Consider the following 24,031-nt stretch of genomic DNA (forward strand, 5'->3'; position numbering starts at 1 on the left):
GGGCCGGGCGTCGCTTGGCGGCAGTGTGGCGCAGCGGCCGCCGGCCGGGCGCTGACAGGTGCGGCGGGCGGGAAGCTGCTGACTAAGCCGGGCCGGGCGGAGGGAGGAGCGGCAGAAAGAGGAGTGCGAGCGGCTCTGCCCAGCGTCCGGCTCATGGGGACGGCGGCGAGCCACAGCAGCGAGGAGGAGGAGGAGGGAGCCGAGGAAGGCATGGAGGCGGCGGCTCAGCCCGGCGCTCCCTTCCCGGCCGCCAGCCCGGCCGCTCCGCTGCCGCCCGCCGAGGTGCTGCTGGAGCAGGCCCGGCTCCGCGAGGCCACGGCGCGGCTGAGGGAAGCGGCGTTGCCGGAGTCGTTGGTGTCGCGGCACCACGGCGCCTTGGTGCGTTGGTTGGAGGAGCGCCTGAGCCGCGGCGACGAGGCCGTCAGCCTGGAGCAGTTCTGCGAGGTGCTGGAGAGCGTGTCCCGCCTGACGGCCGGATCCCGCGGGGAGAGCGAGGAGGTGAGCGGGGCGGATCCCCGAGCCGGGATCCCCGAGCGGGGCAGCGCTGTGCGGCCTCCTCGGCCCGGCCCCGCCCGGCAGCCGCGGCCCGGAAGGGGCAGAGGGCGGTGCGGCCGCGCTGGGAGCGGGCGTTGGTCGGTAACCCCGAGAAGGAGCGGTTCGGTGCCGCGTTTGCCCCGTTGGTACCGTCGGTGCCCTACAGGGGGTTCCGGTTTGCTGTGCTTCGTTGTGTGGTTTCTCTTTAAAACCGCCCTGTGGGATCCCGTGGCAGCGAGCAGCGGGACAGCTCCATGGGCCGGCAGTGAGCGGTCAGTGGTGGGAGGGAGTGCGGTTTCCCTTCAGCTGTGAGAAGGGACGTGGGGAACTGACACTCGGAGCATCAGTCTCTGCTCCTCGTGCCCGTTCTCCAGCTGTGCTCTAGAATGCCCCGCTGGGAGTTCTGCAGACAGTGAAGAACGTGGCTGCATCCACATCTGTTTCTGCAGGCAGTTCCTGGGCCTCCCTGCTGGCTCCTTTCAGCCTTTGTATGGCTCCCATGTGCCAGGATAGCTCCTTGACCTTTGAGTTGCATGTGTGCTCCTAGAAATGAATCAGTGCTGACATAGTAACCAACCACTGGGAGCCAGGAGGGGGCTGGTGGTGTCACACGGGCTGTGTGCTGGTTCCAGGCTGAAACACTGCCTCCAAATTTCCCCTTAGAATTACAGAATCGTTATGGCTGGAAAAGGCTGCTATGATCACTGAGTCCAACCATCAACCCATCCCCACCACGCTCAGACCTTGCCCCTCAGTGCCACATCCCATTCCTTCCCAAGAGCCAATAACAGATGCTTCTTCATTTGTCACAAGTCAGAGAGTGATGTCAGTACACTGAGACTCTCTCTGTTAATACAAGCAACCGAGCTTTGCAGGCTACAGAAATACGTTGGGCATTGCATTACACTTCTTCCTTTGCATGACGTGTATGGGTGGTTTTTTTTTTCCACATTCTAGGAAGTGAGGAAAAAGTGTCTCATAGGATCTGTGCTGGGACAGATCATCCATCCTGCTGCAATTGGAGGTGTTGGGACGTGTGTGGAAAACCCTCATTCATTGTTTCTGCAGCTGGCAGCAGCCCATAGGATGGAGGGTGATAGGTTTCCAGGATCTGCTTTCTGGGACTGTGGTTTTGTGGGTGACAGGGCAGGAGGTTTCCACTTTTTGACGTTTACAAAGTTCTGCCTGGCTCAGACTTAAGTTCTCATCTCCTCCTAAGTTTTTTTCTGCTCTCAGCATGGGTCTTTTGAACACATTTGTTAAATGCTTTATGGGCAAAATGAACCTCTGTCTAATGCTAGATAAATTAATCCTTTTTTAATCTATCAGTGCTTCAGCAGCGATTGTGGAATGTATCCAGCTTTTGCTTGAAATATGGATGCTTCAGTTGTGCTGAGAGCAAAGGATGGAATATAAAATCCTCGGTCACACCTGAGATGCTGCGTTGTGCTGTTCTTCTCCTGGAAGCTAAGGGGATTTATCCTCGTGCTGTATTTCTATATGGGTTTCCTCATGGCCACAGTTGAGCCTGGTAGGAAACATTAATGCTTTTAGTGAGGAGCAAAATGAAGCTGGGCTGCAGTGGAGCTCTTCCTGAGGAGGTACTGTGTCCCACACACGGGTGCAGCTCAGGAGCTGTGAGTTTGCACACGAGATGGGTTGGTTGGTTGGTTCACTGGTGCTGCCCCACACAGAGCAGCGTGGCTGAGCTGTGGGAACTGCTCCTGCTTTGTGTCAGACAGCACTGAAGTTACACTGAGCACTCAGAAATAGTTGTAGGCTTTTGGGGTCGGTGAGATTATAGATTTGCTGAGGTCACAGGAAGGGTTTAAAAAGAACGCTGCATTAATGTGCAAAGAAAGCAATGATGTAATAATCTCTGTGCATGCAAATGTCAGGTGTGGGCTTAAAGCAGTGCTCGGCAGCGCAGCCTGATCCCGTGCATGGTTTGTTCTCACTTGGTAGCATCCTGGGCTTAGTGATTATACGGCTTGACCCCAAACACAGGAGGAAAAGTCAGATAGCTTGGTATGAAGCTGTGCCTTCATTTGTTTTGGCACTGGATCTGTTTGTTACAATGAATTCCCTCTATTGTCCTTGAGCAAAGGCCTTAGCTGTGCTCAGGAAGCTTCCTGCTGCCCAGCACCCTCCCTGTACGCTGCGAGGAGCTGCCAGCAGTGCTCCAGCTGTGTGCTCACATATCAACCTGCAGAGCCCAACTTCAGCTCCACGCTGTGGAAGTGCTGCTGCAGTTTCAGCCAGCTCAGACATGGTGCCTCAGCTCAGGTGCCTTCCGAGGACTTTGCTCTCATTTGGTGCTGTAACTATGTCACAGTTAATTGGCAGGTTATTTTAATCTAGTCATTTCATGTTTCTCTTTAGGATATTGCTTTTGTAATGGTACACTGGGTTTGATAATCAGGACCAAACAAGCCTCAAGTTTGGGCTTCCTCCCGAGCAGTGCTGTTTGTGCTTGCTGGACACGTGAGCTGCTGGGTTTAAAGGCTGGGTGGTGTGCTGCTGTAACTGAGTGTGGAATACACTTCTACTACGGTCAAAGTAAATAAATCTGGCAGTGGTTCACTTTGGAAAGGAATAAGTCTTGTAGACTTCTACCTTGTTTCATTCTTTTCATAAATACTTTGGTGAACTGCCTTAATCTGGTGTTCAGTGCAGGAAGGCAGATGATGGAAGCAAATAAACATCAAAAAAGGTAGTTCTGAGGATTTAAATGTTTTTAAATAAAGGAAATATCATAGGATTATAGAATGGTTTGGATTGGAATGAACCATTAAGATCATCTAGTCCCAGCCCCCCTGCTATAGTCAGGGACACCTCCCTCTTAGCACACAGCCCCATCCAGCCCGGCCTTGAGTGCTCCCAGTGTGGGGGCATCCACAGCCTCCCTGGGAAACCTGTTCCAGTGTCTCACCCCCTCACAGTAAAGAATTTCTTCCTAATAGCTGGTCTAGAAATATGGAAAAGCTGAATGAATTTTGAATGGATGTGGCCCTAGTGAGTAATGCATTGTAATGCTTTTAGAACAAACTTGCCATTTAATGGAAGAGGGTTTTTCATGGGTTTTTTTTGTGAGCACTTTCTTCACTGTTGCAGATGTTGGGTGGATGGATACTGCTGATTCACTGGTACAGATGATGTGCTGTCTCCACCTAAGCATAGCTATGGTTGCATAGTAGGAAGGCAATGCAAATGCCTTAAAACCTGCTAGAGACTGCAGATTTTCCACCAGGCTGTTTGCTGTTGTCATGAATTCAGTGCTGCAGCAAATGGGCTCTTTTGATTTTATTTAATGGTGTTGTGATGTTTCACTATTGCTAATGTTTATATGAAATACCTTGAAGTAGAGATGCTGAAATAAAGGTTCCTCTTTTTTCTCCTTGTCAGGCTTTTGCACAATTTGATGCTGAAGGAGATGGCACCGTAGATGTGGAGAATATGCTGGAGGCCCTTAAGAATTCCAGTGGAGCTAATCTTCAAGGGGAGCTGAGCCACGTCATCAGGCAGCTGCAGGCTTGTTCACTCGTTCCAGGTATGGGGCAGCATGGAAAACGTGGTTTCCCAAGTCCTGCCCCTGTGTAAGGAATGCTGCTTCAGTGAAATGCTGTAGTAATATTTCTTGTCCTAATCTTCTCAGACTTATACTCCAAGATATTCTCATTGCCCTAGTATCAAACAAGTGAAGCTACTGTCAGTTTAAACTTTCCCATAATGACATTCAGCTGAAGTACTGCAATAAGCAGTCAGTATTTTCTCTGTGTGGTTGTTATCCGTGTTGAATTTTTCTCAGAGACAGAAAAAAGTTTCTTGCAAAATTTTGGTGAAGCAATCACTGTATCATACTTAGTAACTAGAAGAGTAAATCCTCCACTGAGTCTGTTTCAGGTGATGAGTCACATACATTACCATTATATTATTATTTAGCCTTTGGAATCCTACTAAAACATTTGAAATTCAATGGCTTTTATTTTGGTAAATAACAGTTTCCAGAATCTGTGTTCTGGGATAAGTATCAGTTGCTATCTTTCCTTCTAAGCTTTTAATGATAAGTGGCTGAAAGGGATTTGCCTTAGTGCACTGGACAAGAAGTGTTTGAGTTGGCCAACAGATAAGCCATCGGGAAGTACTCAGGGAGTATTGTTTGGTACATCACAATATGCTGTGATTCAGAATACCACTGAAGCTGAAATCTCTCACGTAGTTGGTGGAAGGCATTAGGCACCTCTTTGGGACCTGTCCACAATGCCAAAGGGAGGTGCCTGGTGTAGCTCAAAGTGAGTGGAGAGAGAACACCAGCGCTAAGCCAAGCAGTGTCTGTTTCACCTAGATAGTGAAGATAAGGGGTTTTGAACTTCTGGACTGCAAAGTATGCATAATAACCAAGATGGTAATGGTTATGAGCCCTTTCAGACATCTCAAGTAACTTGACAAGTTATTTGTTTGCACTTTCATAGCCCTGCTGTAGTTACTTCATATGGTGGAATGTAGTTCCCATATTGGCTCTCGTGCTTCATTTGAATTTATCTAATAATAAGAGATGGAGGGGAACAGTGTGGACTTGGTCAAGTCAGGTGATGCAACAAAGAAAGAAATGATGTCTCTTGCTAGGTTTCATAGATATATTTTCTGAATCAAAAGAGCGCCTTGGCCTTCATGCTTCCATGATACTGAGATTCTTGCACCGGAACCGAATTTCTAGTACTGCCATCCCATACCCAGTGCTGGAGTACTTCAACAATATCTGCACAATGCGGTCTTCTGTACTGAAGGATTCCTTAGATCTTCTTCTCCTAAAAGAGAGAGGTATGCTGTGGTTTTTCTTTTTCCTTATTTTCCTTTCCTGGTCATCCTTTCCAGAGTGACCGTGTAACTATAGCTTGAAGAAGTGTTTCCAGATAAATGAAAAAGCTTTCTTTAATCTTTGACAGGCATCACTTTTTTATGAAGTCGATCTTTATTGAAATAGATTGAGTTATTTAGGGAAACAGGTTGGCTTTCTCCGTTCCCTAGGACAGCTGGATTGAGGTTTTCTGCACCATGTGTTACTTTTTCCTGTTGTATTTTTGTATTTGGGCAGAAAACTACTAAAGTAGTGATGGGACCAATAGGGCAAGGAGGCTGTTGGACACAGGTATTTTCATACTGCAGGTGGTAGATTAAGATTATTGTGACTTCATCTGAAATGAAACTTAGCTGCACTTTATTTTCTGCCCGGAGCACTTCTCCATGAACTGTGTTCTGTGCCAACAAATCTACTTATATGGGATTGTAATAAAAGTAAAATGAATTTTTAAAATGAATAAAAGAAGGAAGAGTTTTTTTTTTTTTTTTTTTTTTTTTTTTTTTACTTTTTCCCCCCAGAATACCCCAGTGACTTGAATGGTAATGAGGAGTTGGACAAGCTGAAGTCTGTCACGAAGTGCTATACTCACATAGAAACCTCATCCAATTCTGCTGATATTGACAAGATGACAAATGGGGAAACGACGTCTTTCTGGCAGTCTGACGGCAGTGCTCGCTCCCACTGGATACGGTGAGTGCCCCAGCAGTGTGCAGCTCAGCTGGTTTGTCAGTTCTTTGGTCTTAGAGCCAGCGGGGTGTGTGACTGAAGGTCTTGGAATTACTGAGTGACAGGTGACTCTGTTTGAAAACATGTATCATGGACCTTGAAGGCCTAACACGGCCTGTAAAGGCCACGCATCTTTTGTGCTGATGCATGCTCTTAGCTAACTTTCTAACTCGTGTTAGAGATGCTGTGGTTAGTGCTTGAATGGAAGTGCTGTGCCACCATCTGGACAGTTATTGCTCCTTGGAGCAGACAGTAATTTCCAGTACATCATAGAATCATAGAATGGTTTGGACTGGAAGGGACCTGAAGGATTGTCTTGTTCCAACCCCCCTGCCATGGGCAAGGACACCTCCAACTAGACCAGGTTGCTCACAGCCCCATCCATCCTGGCCTTCAATGCCTCCAGGGTGGAGACACCCACAGCCTCTGTGGGTGAACTGTTCCAGTGTCTCACCACTCTCACAGTGAATAATTTATTCTTTATATCTAGTCTAAATTTACCCTCTTCCAGTTTATAGCCATTACCCCTTGTTCTGTTCGTACGTGTCCTTGTAAAAATTCCCACCCCTGCTTTCCTATAAAAGTAGAAACTGGGTGAGGCTTACCTAAAAGTGAAGTTCTTGTTTAGTCTTCTGTTTCAATAAATATTTTCTCCTTGCTTTGCAGCTTAAAGATGAAACCAGATGTTGTTCTGAGACATCTGTCTATTGCGGTGGCAGCTAATGACCAGAGCTACATGCCACAGCAAGTGACAGTGGCAGTGGGAAGGAATGCCAGCAGTCTCCAGGAGGTCCGAGATGTTCACATTCCAAGCAATATCACGGGCTACGTAACACTGTTGGAAAACGCTAACATTAGTCAGATGTGTGAGTCAATAAAGATACCCTTGGTATATTGTTCTGCTGCTTTTTTTTCGAAGGTGAAAGTTCGGGTAGGTCATAGAAAGATGTGTTGCAATGTCAGTTATTGGAGCAGGAACTGTTGACCTTGCTCTTGAGGTGGATAATTTGTTCTAATTGTAGTTTAATTTCTGGTCTGTAGGAGAGTCTTTGAGTCCTCGTGGTGTCTATAACTGGGGTTAAGGGTTGAAGAGCTAGAATGATGAAAATGCAGCTTCAGCCTCTATGTTTGACGGCATCAGGCAGTGTTAAAATATCTTTGCTTGCAGAGGGAAAGCATATGTTAGATAATAATATCTTAGCAAAGAAAACTCTGCATCTAGCAGGCTATTTTTTTGTATCTGAAGAGTCAGTCAGATGATTTTTGCAGAGCAGGTTTTATGCTGAGGATTTCTGAGCAGTGTTATTTTTAAGTACAGTGGATCTGTGGTTGCTGCATTGTAACCAATCAGAGGGAAAGCTGCTCCTTGTGAAGTTGGTTTGGGAAGCCTTAGAAACTTTGTACCTTCACCTCAGATACTTTTCAGTGTGACAAACTTTCACTGCCAACGGAAGCTGGTGACAAGGATACTGTTCCTCAGAAGTAATGAAGAGAAATGTTATCCTTATGAAGTGATAAAAATTTTATCATTTTATCCACTTGTATGTGGAACTGAAAAGCTTGCATTTAGGCTTTATTCATTTTCCTTACTTTCCCCATTCCCTCCTAGCCCAAAATATTTCCTATGTATGTAAGTAAAAAGGTAATGCTGAAATAATCTTGAATCTCTTTCCAAGTTTGAAGGTCATTTACTTTTTTTTTCATCCTAAATTCTAGAGGAAGTAGTGAATCACATAAGCAATTTCAAAAGTTGAATTTATGAAATGATAGGGTTTGTAGTTACAAAGAAACAGACATGTGCTAGTTGCCCATATGTGGGAGTAATCTGGTATGTTTGCTGCTATTTTTCTCTGAGGTTTTGCAGTAATTGTTTTAAATATCTGGATTTTTCTACATCTCATCCAGGAGAAGACATGGGGGGAAAAAATGTTTTGTTTTTTTTTTTGCTTTGACAGATGTACAGATAAACATCAAGCGTTGCCTTAGTGATGGATGTGACACTCGAATCCATGGGCTCAGGGCAATTGGTTATCAAAGAGTTAAGAAGGTGGGCGTCTCAGTCTGCGATGCTTCAGCTATCTGGTACTGGTCTCTGCTGACCTCTCTGGTAACAGCTTCCATGGAAACCAATCCAGCATTTGTTCACACAATATTACAAAATACTCAGTAAGTACCAAACTTCCTGGTTGTGTTTTTGTGGCTACTTCTAGCTTCTGTGATCTGATCTGCCTTGTGGAAGTGGTTTCCACTCCCTCTGTTAAGATATCTGAACATCCTTTTGTCTGCCATATTGTTTCCATTTTTATATTTCACCTTCATCGTCTTGTACACAGCAGAACAAGTATCCTTCTTGTACCTGTTGCAGCTAGTCCAGTTGCGAAGCTGTGACTGAATGGACACTGAAAACTGTGGACTTTGCTTATCCTTTGGCTTGGAGTGTTTTCAGGGAGCCTGGAATTAAATAGCTCTCTCTTTGTTAACTTCATTGATTATAAATGTGGGACAACTTCCACTGATGAATGGAGCTTCATGTAGCTTCTTTTCCACCAGTTTTTGCTTGTGTAATGCCTTGCTGTCTGTTGCAGGGGAATACAGTCATGCATAAGCAGTGTTGCTGCAGATGCTTGTGGTCATTGGCTGCTTTCTGTGTAACATTTCCTTGTTTGACTGCCAAACGCTTCAGCCCGATGACTTGAAGGATTGGAATTGTACTAACATCTCTACACACCCATGTCAGCTTTTATGGAGCTCAGTTAGCGTGATACCACCCCATTTAAGAGCACCACTGTCATTAGCTAATGAATGCCACAGGCTGAAGTCCATTAATGCTATCTTTAATCGCAGACTTTTAAACTTTATATCTGCTCTTGTTTGTTTGAGGAGTGCTCATGGTTACTTGACTGCAGTTCATCTTTTCTACACACTTCAGCTTTACTGAAGCAGAAGGCCTGCAGTTTTGCTACAGTTTTGGTATTTGTTAGCTCAAGATTTACATTTCTGATAAGGTCTGAAAAGAGTTATTTTTTAAAAAAAAAAAAAGCTTTCAAAAATAATAAATTCAGTGTTTGGAGTTATAAAGTCTAAAACCAAACTTGAGGTGGACTTTGGTGTAAGCAATTACTATTCGTATTTTCAGGGGTTATTACTTTATCTCAGGAAATGGAACAAAAAAATGAAGTTGAAATGATTTTGAAAGAATTTTACATCGGTTTTCCCCCTTGTTTAAGGACTCTTGCTCAGTTCTGGAACTACTTAAACCAAGGTTATATTTAGTCAGCAGGCTATTTCCAGTTCTGTTGCAGACTTCATTCAAAGCACCTTGCTTTATTCCTCATTATATCTGAGATTGAGATTCAGATTCAGGGTTACTTGACAATAACTGAACTTTTCCCAGCTACAATGCAGTTCTCTTCTTAACATTTTAACATTTTATCTGGGTAGATAGGTTCTTCCTGCACTGAGAAGCTATTTGTAGAGAGCTGCTTCTTAAGAACATGAAGAACTGAATGCCTATTTTCTTTGATTGTCTGGTTTTCTGAAGTTGTTCCATCTTTTTTACTAGGAAAGCACTGCAACACATGCCACCTCTGTCTCTGACACCAAGTTCTACAGATTTTTCAAGCTTCTTATCACCAAATGTTTTGCAAGAAGTAGATAGCTTCCTCATAAGAATAACAAGGTGAGATCGTGTTCATGTATTCTGATACAAATGGAAAGTGGTTTAGAAGAATTTGTCTAGCAAACGTATCTTGTTTCTTTCCTACCTGCTATTTTTTTTTTAACTGTCTTGGAAACTTCAAAGGCATTGAGAAACTGACACCTTAGGTTTTCTGGGTGTGCATTATTTATTTAAAAACAAAGCATCCATCCTGCTGTCTTTGGTTTTAAATGTAATGTGATTTAATGTTAGGATGATCTGTAGTGGTTTCAAATGGGGCTGGAGGGACTTTGATCAAGAAGAAATTTCAACTCCCAGTAATTGCGAAGGTCAAAGACTGCTTCTGATTGCATGGTCCTGCGTGGTGACCGAGCACTGAAGGCGATCGTTAGCGACTACTGATAATGTGGAAAAGGAAGTAGGGCTGGGATAGCTCTTGTCAAAAAGTAGTCTAACTGGTGTGCCTGCACTCAGGGCCTGATTAGCCTGGGCCCTTTTAGCGAGGGGAAAGTGGATTTGCTGTTTGAGGAAACCATTCGTTTACAGAGAGTGCTGCAAAGCACACGTCCACGAGGGCAGCCTCCATCCACGCAGGCTGTTTGGGTGGTGTTTGCTGCCAATCTGAGACATGCTGGAGTGTCTGAGGGGACAGATTCAGTTCTTAGGTTCCCTGCTGGCAACTGGGTCTGCGCAGAGCAGGATGCTCTATTAATCTGCAGAACTCTACAGTACCAAGTGCTTACTGTAGCAACTGTAACAAGCCACAGAGCTGCTGCTGGATTTTGTAATTCAGTGGTTTAAAGAGTTCTCCAGTTAGCTTACCACATAAGAAACAGGTGTCACATCTTAAAATTGCACTTGCTGCACTTGTCCTGAGGTTGTTTTCTCTGCTTTTCTTTCCTCTCCCCAGTTGTTATACTACTCCAGACGTTGAACTTACGCTCTTGGCCTTTGCCTTAGCCAGGGGGAGTGTTGCCAAAGTGATAAGCTCCCTTTGTACAATCACTGATCATCTGGACACTCCATACAAGGCTTCATCGCTTATCGCTTCTATGGCAACAGTTAGACAGAACCTGCTGTATAAATATGGTAAATGAATGATTGCTGGCTTTTTTTTTTTTTACTGTATGTACTTATGATAATGTACAGCTTTCTCAGTTGTTTTACTTGTTATCTTGCTGGCATTTTAAATTATGTAAGTTGTCCAAGTTAATGACTCTTAGCAAGAAGATAGAGCCTGTAAAGGTGAACTACCCTAAGAATTCATGATTATGCAAGCTTTCTGTGATCTAAGAACTGAACCAGGTGGCATCAACTTTAGAGAGGGAACATGAACTGTGTGACCCCTTTGCCAAGGTGACGTTAGTGTTTGTATAGTATTAAATCATCAGGTGTCATTTTCTTTTTATTCTCCCATTGGCACACTTACTTTTTGTACATTTAGCCTGAACATATGGCCTCTCTTAAAAACACATGCATGTATACAGTTTTAAGATGTTTTAACGTGATATAATTAACACAATTTAAAGTTTTGTTTTTTTCTTCTGTGAATTAATCTGAATATTTGTCATAACTATGGAGTCATGTGTGGTCTGGCATAATGCAGTGAAATCTTGCAGCACTGACTCCACTTGTTTGATAATTGTCTTCTTTCAGGTGCTAGCTCCTGAGGTTAGCATTAGTATCTCATTAAGAAGTTTTTTCTTCATTTGCCTTTAATATGTTTTGTCAGAACTTCTTGTGCCAAAGAGTACATTAATTATAATTATCCTATCAGAATTTGCTTTCAAAAGTTTTGAAAATCACTTTGTATTTCCTGGAGTAACTGCTGCTTTTTGCAAGAGAAGTGCTGTTTCCTACATTGTGAATTGCAAACAGCTGGAGGAACAGTACTTGTTATGGTTCTCATTCTCCTTCTGTATGTATCTGAAGGTCTAGCTATGTCAATCTAACATAACCTCCCCCCCTTTTTTTTTGTGAGACAATGGTTAAGAAGTTCACAGCATTGCAATTTTTTCATTTATTTTTTTGTGTGAAGGACTTAAAACAGAAAAAAGAAAAGCTTTACATTTTATGAAGTTGATAAGCCTGATGTTTCTCTTGCTTAGGAAAGCCATTACGACTAACTTTGCAAGCGTGTGATGTAAAGGGAAAAGAAGATAAGTCAGGGCCTGAAAACCTCCTTGTAGAGCCATGGACTGGGGATGGTAAGAGCCTGCACTTAATGTCCAGAATGTTCAACCAGGCATACTCGCTGTTAACAAGGCTGTGGGGCTGTTGCATTTGTTACTTCTCAGTAGCTTTATGATATGGAAGATCTGTTTAAAAACAAACAAAAATAACCCTGATATGTAGATTTGTTTTCCAACAAAGTGAATATCTCAGGAACCACTTTGTTGTCCAAACAGCAGTAACAAAAAAGGATGTCGTTTTGGGGAGAATTATTGATACTGTATGGAAGTGAGCAATAACCTGTCACAACAAATTGACACCAGGGCCCATTTTGTGGCTTGAAGTCATAAATCATTCACTGATGGTTTCTCAAATATTGATGGAGAGCTTTGAAACAGATCACTGATGTTTTTGCTGACTGCTCATACCTATTAATTCTCCTTTAAATTCTCAGTTCTTTAGAATGTTCTTATATACTGGACACACTGTAGAGGCAGAGGCTTGTGTTTCTTGACCTCCTTTTGAACTGAAATGACACACTGGCTTCCTGTGTACAGTCTTGTGCAGTGCCATTTGTAAATTAAGGCTGTTATGATAGCAAATCAGGCACATACTTTTTTTTTTTTTTACCTATATGTGTACTCATGCATATGGTTTGAGTTTGTTTTCTTCAGATATATTGTGGATTGTCTTATGATGTTTTATAGATCAGTTTGAGGAACTGTGGGTCGTTTCAGTGTGCAGAACCACAAGCCAAAACAATATTTGGGAACATTGAACTTCAATGCGTTCAATGTTCTCATTGCTCCTTTAGGTTTCCTTACTGAAACTGGGAAGACCAGAGCAAGTATCATTCTTTCTACTGGCACTGAATCTTCATTTCAAGTGACACAAATTAGAATAAAGGTACAAGTCTTTCTCTTTTTCCCTAATGGTAGAGTTGATACTTAAAAAAAAAAAATCTAATTCAACTGTAAATTTTACACTCATTATATTTGGAGGTTTTACATTTGCAAAAGTCGTGGGGAGCTGAAGGAAATAGAGATTTGAGGTTACCACAAGCACGTAGTTAAGATACATTCTTTAGATCATTTTTGTCTGTCATGCACTGTATTCAAGTCAGTGAGTTTTAGGTGTAGAGTATGAATGTTAGATTGTATTCCTAATATTTAAAGTAATTTTTCAACTCTGAATTGGAAGTTTCAAGATACAGCTTGGGAGTTCACATTAATTGTGGGGCTTTTCAAAATCTTTTCAGAGACATTAGTGGAGTTTGAGCACTAGGTGTGGTTTTATCTGATTGAAAAGCAAGATCTTGTGATTAAACCTCGTGACCAGAAGAAAACTGCAGTGAGATTTCTGCAGCTGATTTTATTTAAGGCAGATGAATAATTTAATTGCTGGAACATGGATGCATATTTTGATGTCCAAGAGAATTAAGAAGGAATGGACTTCTGGCAAATAAATTCTAACTGTGGCTGGACAGGCAACGAAACTCTGACAGTGGGATACAGTTATTTTTTTAAGTATACAAAAATAAGATTGAGAATTAATAAGTGGAAATATTAATTTTAGACTAGTAGCAGGGTGATAACTGTAGGAAACATTAACCATGCACATACGTGCTCCTAATTTTGGAGTTCATTGCGTTGCGAGAACTTCCTTAAAACTTTCCTAAAACATTTTTTTACGTAGCGTGATTCCAGAACTCAGATTTATCAGCATTTAGTTGTCTTCTGTAATGTTTATTTTCTTGCTGTGAAGGCAATGCCTGGCTTTATCAAAAGCTTTCTTTCTATGTTGCTCTGGGTTTGTTCCTCCAGGTCCGCAGAGGTGCCATTGGGGCGCAGTGTGGGCTGGTGTTCGCTTACAATAGCGCTTCGGAAAAGTTCCACGCGGAGGAACACTTCAAAAGATTTGAAAGCTATGACAAATGGAAGCTCAAGGAGTTCAAACAGTTCTTGAAGAGCAGGTACAGGGGCTCTTCTGATCAGTTGAAAAATAAGTGTTGTAGTAGATCTTTTCGCAGTGGCACTTGAGCTACTGAGAGTTGCTCCACATGACTTGAGGATACTTCATTTTGTGGTCTTGAACGAGCCTCAGTTTGCTGTGTTTGGGGAAATACATACGTAACTGTTGATTTCAACCTCCTGATTTAAAAACCTGTTTGTTTTTTTAGGCATGAATGGTTGTTTCCTCTGTCTCCTCTTCACAGCCATAACGTGCTAAAAATATTCTGGTGGCATTTCTACAACTTTGCAGTTTCTTTAATCTTTTCTTCACAAAATTTATTCTGTTCTTCTTTATATAGAAGCAGCTGTTCCTCTGAGTTGGGAGATGGGGATCCCATTGGCTGGTTTGAAGTGGAAGAAGAGTGGGATGAGGTGGATGTCAGAATGCAGCAATGCAGAGTTGCCCAAGTAAGAAACAGTGAGAATCCATTAGCCCAGTCACAGCAAGCAGAAGTTCCTCTCTCAGTTTTGTTGTTATTGTTATGAATTAAACATAATAATTACTTTTTTTTGTGCAAGGAAAGCTCTTATGAGTAGGAGTAAAAACCAAATGGCTTTTCACTGAAAGGATGGGTTGACTTTTGTTCTCTGAATTTTTATTTTTCTCTGGATGCACAGCTATGTAGCTGTAATTAAGTGGTGCTTCAGGATTTAAGTTTCTGCAAAATTGTGCTAATGCACAGATAATTAGTTTTAAGGTGTTTTCTGAACAAGGATGATATGATTATTGCTTTATTTTAGTATCTTTAGTAACTTGTTTTATATTTAATTCTTATGTTTTTTAAAATATGTGATTATTGTATGTTCATTTATAGAGACAGATATACATTTGGTTAATGAGGTACCTAGTTAACTGCATTGTCTAACTGGATAGTTATAGAACTTACTCCTTGTGAGCCAGTTTCTTCAACCCCTGTTTTCAGGAGCAAATAATCACTAGAGTTCAGTGAGTTTGGGTGCTCCTTCAGGAGCATGGTCTTCTCTGTTTCAGTAGTAACAGAAAACAGGGCTTTGTATATGTGGTTTAAGTAGAAAGCTTTGCTTTTCAGACACATTTACTTTGTATCTGGATTAAGAATAGTTCCTCAGACCTTCTTTGGACTGTAGTAATTTACAGAGGTGGTGCTGGGACTTTTCTAAGATCATCTTCACTTGTGAAGACGTTCTGCTGTTGTCTGTGTAATGTAGTCCCTTGGGCTTCTGAGTGAATGCAACTACTAAGGCCATTTGGATGGCAGAACTTGATGTTCCTTTCAGCATTACATTTTGTATCTTACTATGGATGTAATGCATAAAACTGTGTTTTAGGTATTACATGCTGATGCCCTGCTTGTTTTTAAATGCAGGTAATGATTTTTCCACCTGCAGAAATGCTGTAAGTAGAGAGCCAGAGGTACTGATAATGAATTAACTAACTTTGTAGGTGCACGCAGAGGTCACAGAACCAGCTCTGTGACTTTCTGAGATTCCAAGCTTAGCCTGAATCTCAAGCTTGTTATTTTTGATTTCTGAGGATGGCTGGCCCAGGAGCAAGGTTTGCCTCTCCTGACCCACAATCTCCTCGCATACGTGCACTGATGCCTTGTGAAAGCCAACTTTTATCTTAACTATTAAATCCAAACTTTGTGCTGTGTTTTGCATCCTTCTAGTACTTAATGATCAAGTTCCTGTGCACAAGACAAGACACAGCAGAACGGCTTGGAGTGCAGGGCCTGAATGTTCTTGGGTATCTCCGGCCTATGCAAGAGGAGCCCAGCAGGAGCATGCACTGCTTGCAGTGCAGGAAGACAGATGATGAGACAGTTTGTGGCACAACTCTTCTCCTGAAGACACTTCATTTCATCCAGCAGCTTGCACAGGACCTGGTATTTTTGCTTCTTAGTTGTTTAAGCATGTATTTTCCTTGCTGGAAGTAATAAGGCTATGCTAACAGGGATAGTGAATGGATAGAAGCCTAATAATTATTAGAAGCATGCTGTAGAAGAAAAATGTAATGTTTTTCTCTAGTGCTTGCTAGAGAAAAACATTACATTGTGTTTGCTGAAGTTGACTGGTGATATGCTTACTTTGACCCTAAAGAGAATTTAAAAGACATCTCTGAGCACCAATATTGAAATAGCAATGCTAAGTGAAATAGATAGAAGGATGCTGCACGGTTTATTAGAGAGTGTAACTCTTCCTGAGGCAAATGTGGAAAGGCATGTAGAGAGGTAGCTAGGTACGTTGCTTCAATTATAACGTCCTCTTTTATTGGAAGTAATTCTGTTAGCCTCTAAGGTGAGGCAAATGAGGTTCATAGGTGTGGCTGGTATGCACTGATCTGAGTCACCATGGTATGTCCTCTGTGTAGGATACAAGTCAAAATAATGTTCTATTTGTACAGTGATTGATTCAGTGCCTTTTCAGCTCAGATTCAGAACTCTGAGCATTTTGCCTGTTACTTAATTTCAGTTGAATTAGAAAGAAACAGGGACCCTCATCAAATATGGCAGGACAGGGATGATACACAAGACATGGGAAGAGGAAAGATTCCCTATTTGTAGCTCTGTGAAGGGATGGTTTTAACCAAAATCATCAGAATATCTCCGAAGGTGAGGGAAAAGTTAGAATGGAACTCATGATAGTTGTAAAAGTAGAGCAAACCAGGCTGCCTTGACATCAGTGCTCAGAAATCTGCTTCTTCGAAATGTGTTCTATATGGAGTTCAAATTCTGCATTTTCTTTGCCTTCTTAAGGTTCAACAGAAGGAGACTGGATTAAAATGCAAGTCATATTTAGATTTCACAGACCTTGATTTGCAGCTGTTCTGGAATTTTTACAATAAACTTCACCAAAAGTAAGTTGCATCTGTATTGTGTACAAAGCACTGTGTATATGCATAATTAAAATACACTTAAATCTATTATTTTTTGCCCTCAAGTAAAGCATTTACATAAATAACATTATCCTTCTTCTGCCATATGTTTTTTTTTGTCTATAATGTTGCAGAGAAGATTGAGATATAGATAAATTTATCTGATAGCTGTACTTTTTTTGACTATGCTGTCATGTATCTATCTGAGATGATAGCATTATTTATTTGCTGTAAAAAGAGCTTCTCCTTTTCTAGTTTTTGCTTCTACTTGTTTTATGTTTTATTACAGCCCAAGGGAAGAATGTATCTTTGCTCAAACACTACTATTGCAGCTGCTCCAGAGCTGTTTCTCTGTACTTACTGGAGACAAAACTTCTAAACCTCAAGAAACTCTTCAGAACAAAACACCCAGTCACACAGAAGCTGCAGAAGATCTTTATAAACACCTGTGTGAAGGTAATTTACATTCACTGTATTAACTCTTTTGGCTTTTCCAGCTTACAAGTATGTTATAATAGCTAGAATTAGGGAAAATACATTTATTTCTCAAGACTAAGCCAGTTATTCATTACTTTCATTCTTCTTCAGTAAGTGTGTGCTGATTAGTCTACCATAAGGAAACTTTTCTTGACCCCCTGAAACAGTTTTCAGATTTTCTGATAGCATAAGGCCTGGAAGAAGTTGTAATAGAAAACTTCTATTGAATCTGCCACCTCCTTGATCCAGCAGAGAGTGTGAGACTTTAGCTGTAATGATACAGAAGTTCATTTAGTTCAGATATTTCATATGTATATAAATGTTCTTAGGAGTCTGCAACATTTACGTAAACATGAAAGAGTCTGGAGCCAGCAAAAGGAATCACAACTACACGTTAGTTTTCAGTGGAAATAGGATTGAACCTTCTTTACTGAAGTATAAATGTTTTCCTAATCAGCTGACAATCTCCTGAAAAGCAAGGTAGAGAAACAGTTTGACACAGAATTTGTCATATCTCGAATGTTTTATTAGCTGTGATAGTCATCAAGCCTTAATGTTCCTAGAATTAATTTATTTGACAAGTAAATATCTCCCTAGTGAAATCTTTCTTGATGAAAGTCAAAATGTTTTCCCCCATTTTCTGGAAGTATAGTATGAGATTGCAAAGACTTGGAGTTGTGTAGAGTAAGACACTTAAATCAATTGTGTCTTTAATGTGTTTAATTAAATATTAATTTAAACTTACTATTTTCTTTCCTTTTTTTATGAACAGTGGTGGATATGGGGGACAATAACGTCATGCCAGTGAAAATGCTGAAGCAGGAAGTTAAGAACACCTTACTCAGTGGAGCAGCAATCTTTTTCCCAGACAGGCAGACCAGGAGAAACCAGCTCTTTGCGATGATGGTAAACTATGAAATGAGAATTACATTATTTACTGCCTGTTTTGTTTATGCAGAAAGCAGCAATCTGAGTTCTTATTGTCAAATATTACATATATACTTTGTCTCATTAAACTAAAAATGATTTTTTCTTTGCCTCTTTTTACCACCCTCCCCCCACATAGCTATACTGCTTTTATGCCACCAAAAATGAATAGCGAAGAACAGAAGTTATAATGGTACACATCATAAAAATTCATCTTTTTCTTCTAGAAAAACATCACAGAGCAAGAACATAAGCAATCTGTACATCTTGCCTTCAGATCCTTGTGTACCTACTTCAGGTAAGGGGTCTTGAAACTGGAAATAAGTGTCTGATACCTCTCACCTGTTAACAAAATTATATTTGATCCTTGTTATAAATATAATTCCACTGGAAAATAATTATCCAGAAGTCCAACTGTGCTTTAGAAAGGCGAATACTGCAGTTAAGATGTTTATTAACTGATTAGCTACATAAAATATCCAAGATAACTGTTGATGCTGAAATCCCAGTATGCTGCTCATGGGTTTTGCTAGCCTGTCATGTATTTATTTATTTTGGAGGGGCGGTTTGGATTCTTTGTTCACTATGATGGTTTTATGGGTTTGGATTCCTGAGAACCCTGATTCTTCTTATTTCAACAGTAGTGGGCGCAGTAGGATCTCTACGGGTTAATCTTCATCACAAGGAAAACTAAATTTGTAGTTTGGAAGTATTTGACTTGTTTTTTTGATGGTATTAAGTAGGTCTTGGTTTTGTAGTGATCAAGATCCAGGTGGACTTTTATTATTACCAGAGAAGGGAGTTTCTGCAAATTTTGACATAAGTGAGGTGCTGTCAGTGATGGATACCCTTCTGCTAGTGGCAGCAAGAGAGGTAAGGGATTCTGCACTGTTCCTACTACTTTTCTGGGATTTCTGTCTGTTCATTCTCAAGCTGCAAGCAAACAATGTGTGCTTAAAGAAACTAGTTTTCTCCTACTTCCAGATAAAGCTATTTACATCTATTGAGGTGTGTAGGGTTAGGACTTCCAACCCACTGAAAGATTTTCCTTTCAGCATTCCAGTTTCATAATAGGAGTGTAAGTAATGAATAAGGTAAGGGTAGGTTTTTTGGAATCGTTTAAGAGAATATATGGCATCATATGAATGCTAGGAAATAGAAATAATCTCCCCATGTTGAGAGGTTAGAATTGGTCATGCATCTAGTTGAGGTGTAAATGGAGGAGGGTCACTTACACATGCAGAAGAAGTGTGCTGAGACCATAGGGTGATTCATGTGTTACTGCTTCTACCTAAAATTGTGATTAATCAAAACAAAATACATTACTTGCTTCATGGAATATCATGGCTTCGTGATAATAGATGCTATTTGCCAGTTGCATTTAATCTTTTATTTGTGAAGAGTGGGCTGATAATGTCAGTCATGGTTAACTTGGTACATAATATGTCATCCTGCAGCAGAAGAGATACCCTTTTGTTCTGTTATTTTTCAGTGTGAGATGATGATGCTGGATGTTGCTCAGCAAGAGAGTGGCACAGTCCTGTCTTCCCTGTTCTGGTCTGTTCAGGGAAGCCTCCTTTCATGGTGCTACCTGCAGCTTAAGGGTAGTGATAACTCAGCCAAGGATCTTGCCGTAGAAATACTAAAAAACTGTAAGTGTTGGGGTTGAATACAGAGTTGAAGGTGGCATAATACAGAACTCTTCGATGTGATATAATAAATAACATAGGAAGGAGTCACCAGCAGTTGCCTGAAACCTCTCATGGAAGGATTTTTTAGGCAATACGATGTGGTGATGTGCCTATGATACGTTGAAGGATTTTGAGTGTGCTGATAATTTGAAGTTGGAAGAATCTCCAGAAAACATTCCAGTACATTTGAGGACTAAGCCAAGGAAAAAAGAAGAAAAACAACTTGCAGAGACATTCATTTGAACACTGGCTTTTTTATGTATCCCTTATTTTCATAAGCTCCTTTGTTGTAGTCTGTATTTTCCTGGATGTTTGTGATAGCAAGTAGAAAGGAATTACTGAAGTGTTCTGCTACAGCATCTTTCAGAATTATCTTTATTCTAGTGCAGCATTATACTATGGAATAATTAATTGGGCCAAGTATTTAATGGAGATGTGATGTCTGCAATTTAATGTAAAATTACTTCTTGTTTATGTTATTTGTGTTTCTTTTTTTTTCTTCTAACTCTAGATGTGGGCCAGTTCCTGACAAATATCAGAATGATTTTGGAGTCACTTTTATCCCAGTATAGTGGCAAAATGATAGTAGAAAAAATAAGCAATTCTGTGTTTGCTATGGCAACTCGTCAGCTGGTGAGTGAACATTGGAGTTTTGCACTGTACCTGGGTAGTGTGGCTATTGTTAGGTGCTTTTTAATGACAGCTGTGTTTTCTTCTAGGTCATCTTCTTGTTGGATTTTTGCACTTTAGACATTCCATATTGTACTCTGCTACAGGAATTCAGCACTTTGGTAGAACCACTGAAAAAGCTTTGTAGTGAGCCTCACAAGGTAAGTAAAGACACAGTTCCAACCTGTGAGCATCTGCTTCTTCCGAATTTTGTTCATGCTGTTGAACATTTTGCTTGACTGGAACTCCTGTCAATTCTTCTGGATGTTCTAAAAGTGACTTTTTTTCTTAATGCTTATTTTAGAGTATCTGTGCATAAATGCTGTTTAATTGTACCACAGAATTAGGCAGTGCTTTACAACACACACACACACACACACACACACAAAATGTACAGTGAAACAAAGGAAAATTGTAAAGGTGTAGGAAGCTCAGGTCTGTTGCTGTGAATTTTGAAAGGACATGGAAAACATTTACAAGTAGTGGAAAGTCCAATGATTTATGAAGAATTGGAAGTACCTCTCCTGATATGGAGGCTGTGTCTACATCTGGCAATTGGAATGTATAGACACAATCTGGTGTGGCTTTCTTTTTTTAATGTTTTACATTTTCACTATACAGATGGAAATTGAAAGCTGGCAGCAGGAACAGCCTGTTGTACTGCGAACATGGACAGTTGAATCTCCCCATAACTATGAAAATAATTGCCATGAGGTCTCAGTCTTCCTGTGCCATGGGGCAACTTACTTTGAGGTGGAATTTGATGAAAAATGTGAAACTGAAAGGAGGTAATTTAATCTTGTGCAGTGTTGAATTCTAATAGCTGTATGAGGATTCCAATTTGTATTTTCAGAGGGTGAAGTCATGTTCCACTGTGCAAGGAATACTTTTGCTCCAAGAATGCAGTTTCCGTTTCTTTGTTGTCCTGTTTACCATACAGTGTTATTCTGAACATCTTAATCTCATGCTGAAAGGCACCTCTCCTCACAACTGAGCAGGCGAGCTGTTTGTATGAATGCAGCTTGTTTGCTTTGATCTATCTTGCAGTGTTGCAGTGACCACTACAACTTATACAATTTCTAATGGTGGCATTTATTTCACCATCTTTAGGCATAACTGCTTTGTTTCTGTTTATATTTTTGGTTTTTTGGAATATTTATTTTTTGTAACATACCAGGTAACTGTTGTCTTAAGACATATGCCAGATATTGAAATTGGTACCCATTACTGATTCTGAAGGGTTGGGAAAGCTCTACAGGAGAGCAAGTCTGTGTCTGCTGAAACTATTGCACTGAAGCACGAAATAAACTCCCTAGCAGTCACATGAGGCAATGGAACTGTACTTCTGAAAGGTGTGGTGGGATACGTGGACTCGAGGTGATGGACTTGTGAAAATCCAGAAGTAAATGTTTTCCCCAAGAATTTACAAAGTAAATTTGGAAGTAACCAATTGTAATTTTCACAGGTATGATTACCTGGAGTTTACTGACGCCAGGGGTGCAAAAACTCGTTATGATACAAAGGTTGGCACTGAGAAGTGGCCCAAGGTGAGCACCTTTAAAATTCTGAACCAGATGATAGATCATATCTTTGGAAATTCTTATGATTCTCATGGAAAAGCTGTTGTCTGAAATCATGTCTGCTTGTGTGTGATTAGTTCCCCTCAATGATGGGGGTAAGAGTGGGGAAGAAATTTTGTCATGATGCAAGTAAAGGAGTGAATGAGTAAAGAATCCTGGTTTCTTCCTGTAATCAAAGGAGCAATTCATCGTAATTGAAAGTAATAATCATATTTAATTGCAGTTAACTACATGGGTAAAATTTGTCCTTTGGCACTCTGCCCTTGCCATTTTTAGCGTCATGAGATGAGCTTGATGCTTCCTGTGGCTACTCCCTTTCTCTGATGACATCTACTGAGATGCTTCTGTATTGTTTTATGGCATCAACTTCAAAAGCTTGGTCAGCTGTAAAATCTCATACTAAGATATTAAGAAGTCTTACTGGCTTATGCTATGGGTTTCTTATTCATGTGGTGGGGAAATTAAATCCATTATGCGGAAAACAATATTGAAAAACCGCAGTTGCTGAAGGAAATTCATTACCCTGATACGTCTTCCTGTCATGTACATTTGGCAAAATGACTGTTTTGTTGCTCTGTAGAAAGTGACCTTTAAGGCTGGCCCACGGCTGCAGTTTCTCTTTCACTCTGACAGCAGTAATAATGAGTGGGGCTACAAGTTCACCGTCACTGCTTACGGCCTCCCCGATGTCGCTGTTTCTTGGGGCTTGGATTTACAGCTTCTAGTGTGCCGGCTGATGGGGCGCTTGGCTTCCCGAAGCATGGCCCTGAAATCCCTACGAGGTGAGTGCACATCGTAGCTCCTGAAGCTGTGGTGCCATACGGTGCCTTTCCTTCTACAGTTTTTTCCTAGTGCTGTGGTTCAGCACATGGGTGGAGGTAAGATGGAGCCAGAACACTGGGAAAAAAAACAACTACAGAGCACAGAACAGAAATTTCGGTGATTAAAAGTGCTTAATGTGAACATCTGGCATTGGTTTCAATTTGAATTCACAAACTAAGTTTGACTTACTCCAGAAGTAGAGCATACTTGGTGTTTGAGCCACTGGCAGGGCCATGCCTCAAGTATTGTGTTGGGCCCTTCACTACAAGAAGGACACTGGAATGTGCCCAGAGGAGAGCAGTGGAGCTGTGAAGAGTCTGGAGCACAAATCTGACAGGGGATGGCTGAGGGAACTGGGATTGTTCAGTCTGGAGAAGGCTTAGGGAGACCTTCCTGCTCTCTGAAAGGAGGTTGTGGCAGTGTGGGGTTTGGCCTCTGATCCGTGTGGCTGTGATATTATGAGAGGTGATGGCTTTAAGTTGCACTGCAGGAGGTTCAGATCGGATATTGGGAAAAATTTCTACTCAGAAAGAGTAATGATGCAGTGGCACAGGCTGCACAGGGAGGTGGTAGAGTCACTCTCCCTGAAGGCATTCTGGGAACGTGGAGATGCGGCACAAAGGGACATGGTCAGTGGTATGGCTGGGGTTGGACTTAATCTTTGTGGTCTTTTCCAACCTTAATGGTTCTATGATTGTAAGATAACAAGATATGAGATGGATGCCGTAACTAAAAATAGATGTAGCTGTTTATTCTTTCATTTCAAAACCAGAGCATTTCTAGCTAGCTTCCAAAATCTGAGTTATTTTAACATTTTGAAGAAATGAAACATGGTTAAAGAGTTCTGCTGCGATCAAGTAGTCATTGCTTACCAGGTGTGTGCTTACTTGTGAACTTAGAGAACTAATTGATTTGTTCTTGCCATGGACTATTTTATTCCTTTGTATTATGAGCGTGCTTGCATCTAGCAAATTATTACACATATGCAGTAGGAGAAGAAAAAAACCTCTTAAACTATTTTGGAAATTGGTAGATTTCTATCCTTGTA

At 41.2% G+C, this 24,031-nt stretch overlaps 1 protein-coding gene across 3 annotated transcripts in view; it reads left to right on the forward strand.

Annotated features, from left to right (window-relative positions):
* The first annotated feature begins 44 nt into the window (after positions 1-44).
* The window catches only part of ZZEF1 (zinc finger ZZ-type and EF-hand domain containing 1), a 54,304-nt gene continuing 30,317 nt past the window's right edge, over positions 45-24,031 (forward strand). For 2 of the 3 annotated variants that reach the window (XM_065731725.1, XM_065731726.1), the window contains exons 1-24: positions 45-498; positions 3,940-4,084; positions 5,161-5,355; positions 5,914-6,085; positions 6,788-6,987; positions 8,077-8,287; positions 9,684-9,800; positions 10,690-10,868; positions 11,888-11,986; positions 12,766-12,857; positions 13,775-13,923; positions 14,263-14,371; positions 15,613-15,828; positions 16,699-16,799; positions 17,107-17,273; positions 18,067-18,200; positions 18,449-18,519; positions 18,980-19,094; positions 19,714-19,873; positions 20,424-20,545; positions 20,632-20,742; positions 21,203-21,369; positions 22,047-22,128; positions 22,742-22,943. In XM_065731725.1, the coding sequence (XP_065587797.1) occupies positions 154-498; positions 3,940-4,084; positions 5,161-5,355; positions 5,914-6,085; positions 6,788-6,987; positions 8,077-8,287; positions 9,684-9,800; positions 10,690-10,868; positions 11,888-11,986; positions 12,766-12,857; positions 13,775-13,923; positions 14,263-14,371; positions 15,613-15,828; positions 16,699-16,799; positions 17,107-17,273; positions 18,067-18,200; positions 18,449-18,519; positions 18,980-19,094; positions 19,714-19,873; positions 20,424-20,545; positions 20,632-20,742; positions 21,203-21,369; positions 22,047-22,128; positions 22,742-22,943 (3,661 nt within the window). In that variant the 5' untranslated portion in view covers positions 45-153. The remainder of the gene's footprint in view (positions 499-3,939; positions 4,085-5,160; positions 5,356-5,913; positions 6,086-6,787; positions 6,988-8,076; positions 8,288-9,683; positions 9,801-10,689; positions 10,869-11,887; positions 11,987-12,765; positions 12,858-13,774; positions 13,924-14,262; positions 14,372-15,612; positions 15,829-16,698; positions 16,800-17,106; positions 17,274-18,066; positions 18,201-18,448; positions 18,520-18,979; positions 19,095-19,713; positions 19,874-20,423; positions 20,546-20,631; positions 20,743-21,202; positions 21,370-22,046; positions 22,129-22,741; positions 22,944-24,031) is intronic. The other variant, XM_065731724.1, reaches the window with a different exon arrangement.

Source organism: Cyrtonyx montezumae, unplaced genomic scaffold, assembly GCF_038088225.1.
Source record: "Cyrtonyx montezumae isolate F1298 unplaced genomic scaffold, pur_monq_1.0 scaffold_15, whole genome shotgun sequence".
Classification (NCBI taxonomy): Eukaryota; Metazoa; Chordata; class Aves; order Galliformes; family Odontophoridae; genus Cyrtonyx; species Cyrtonyx montezumae.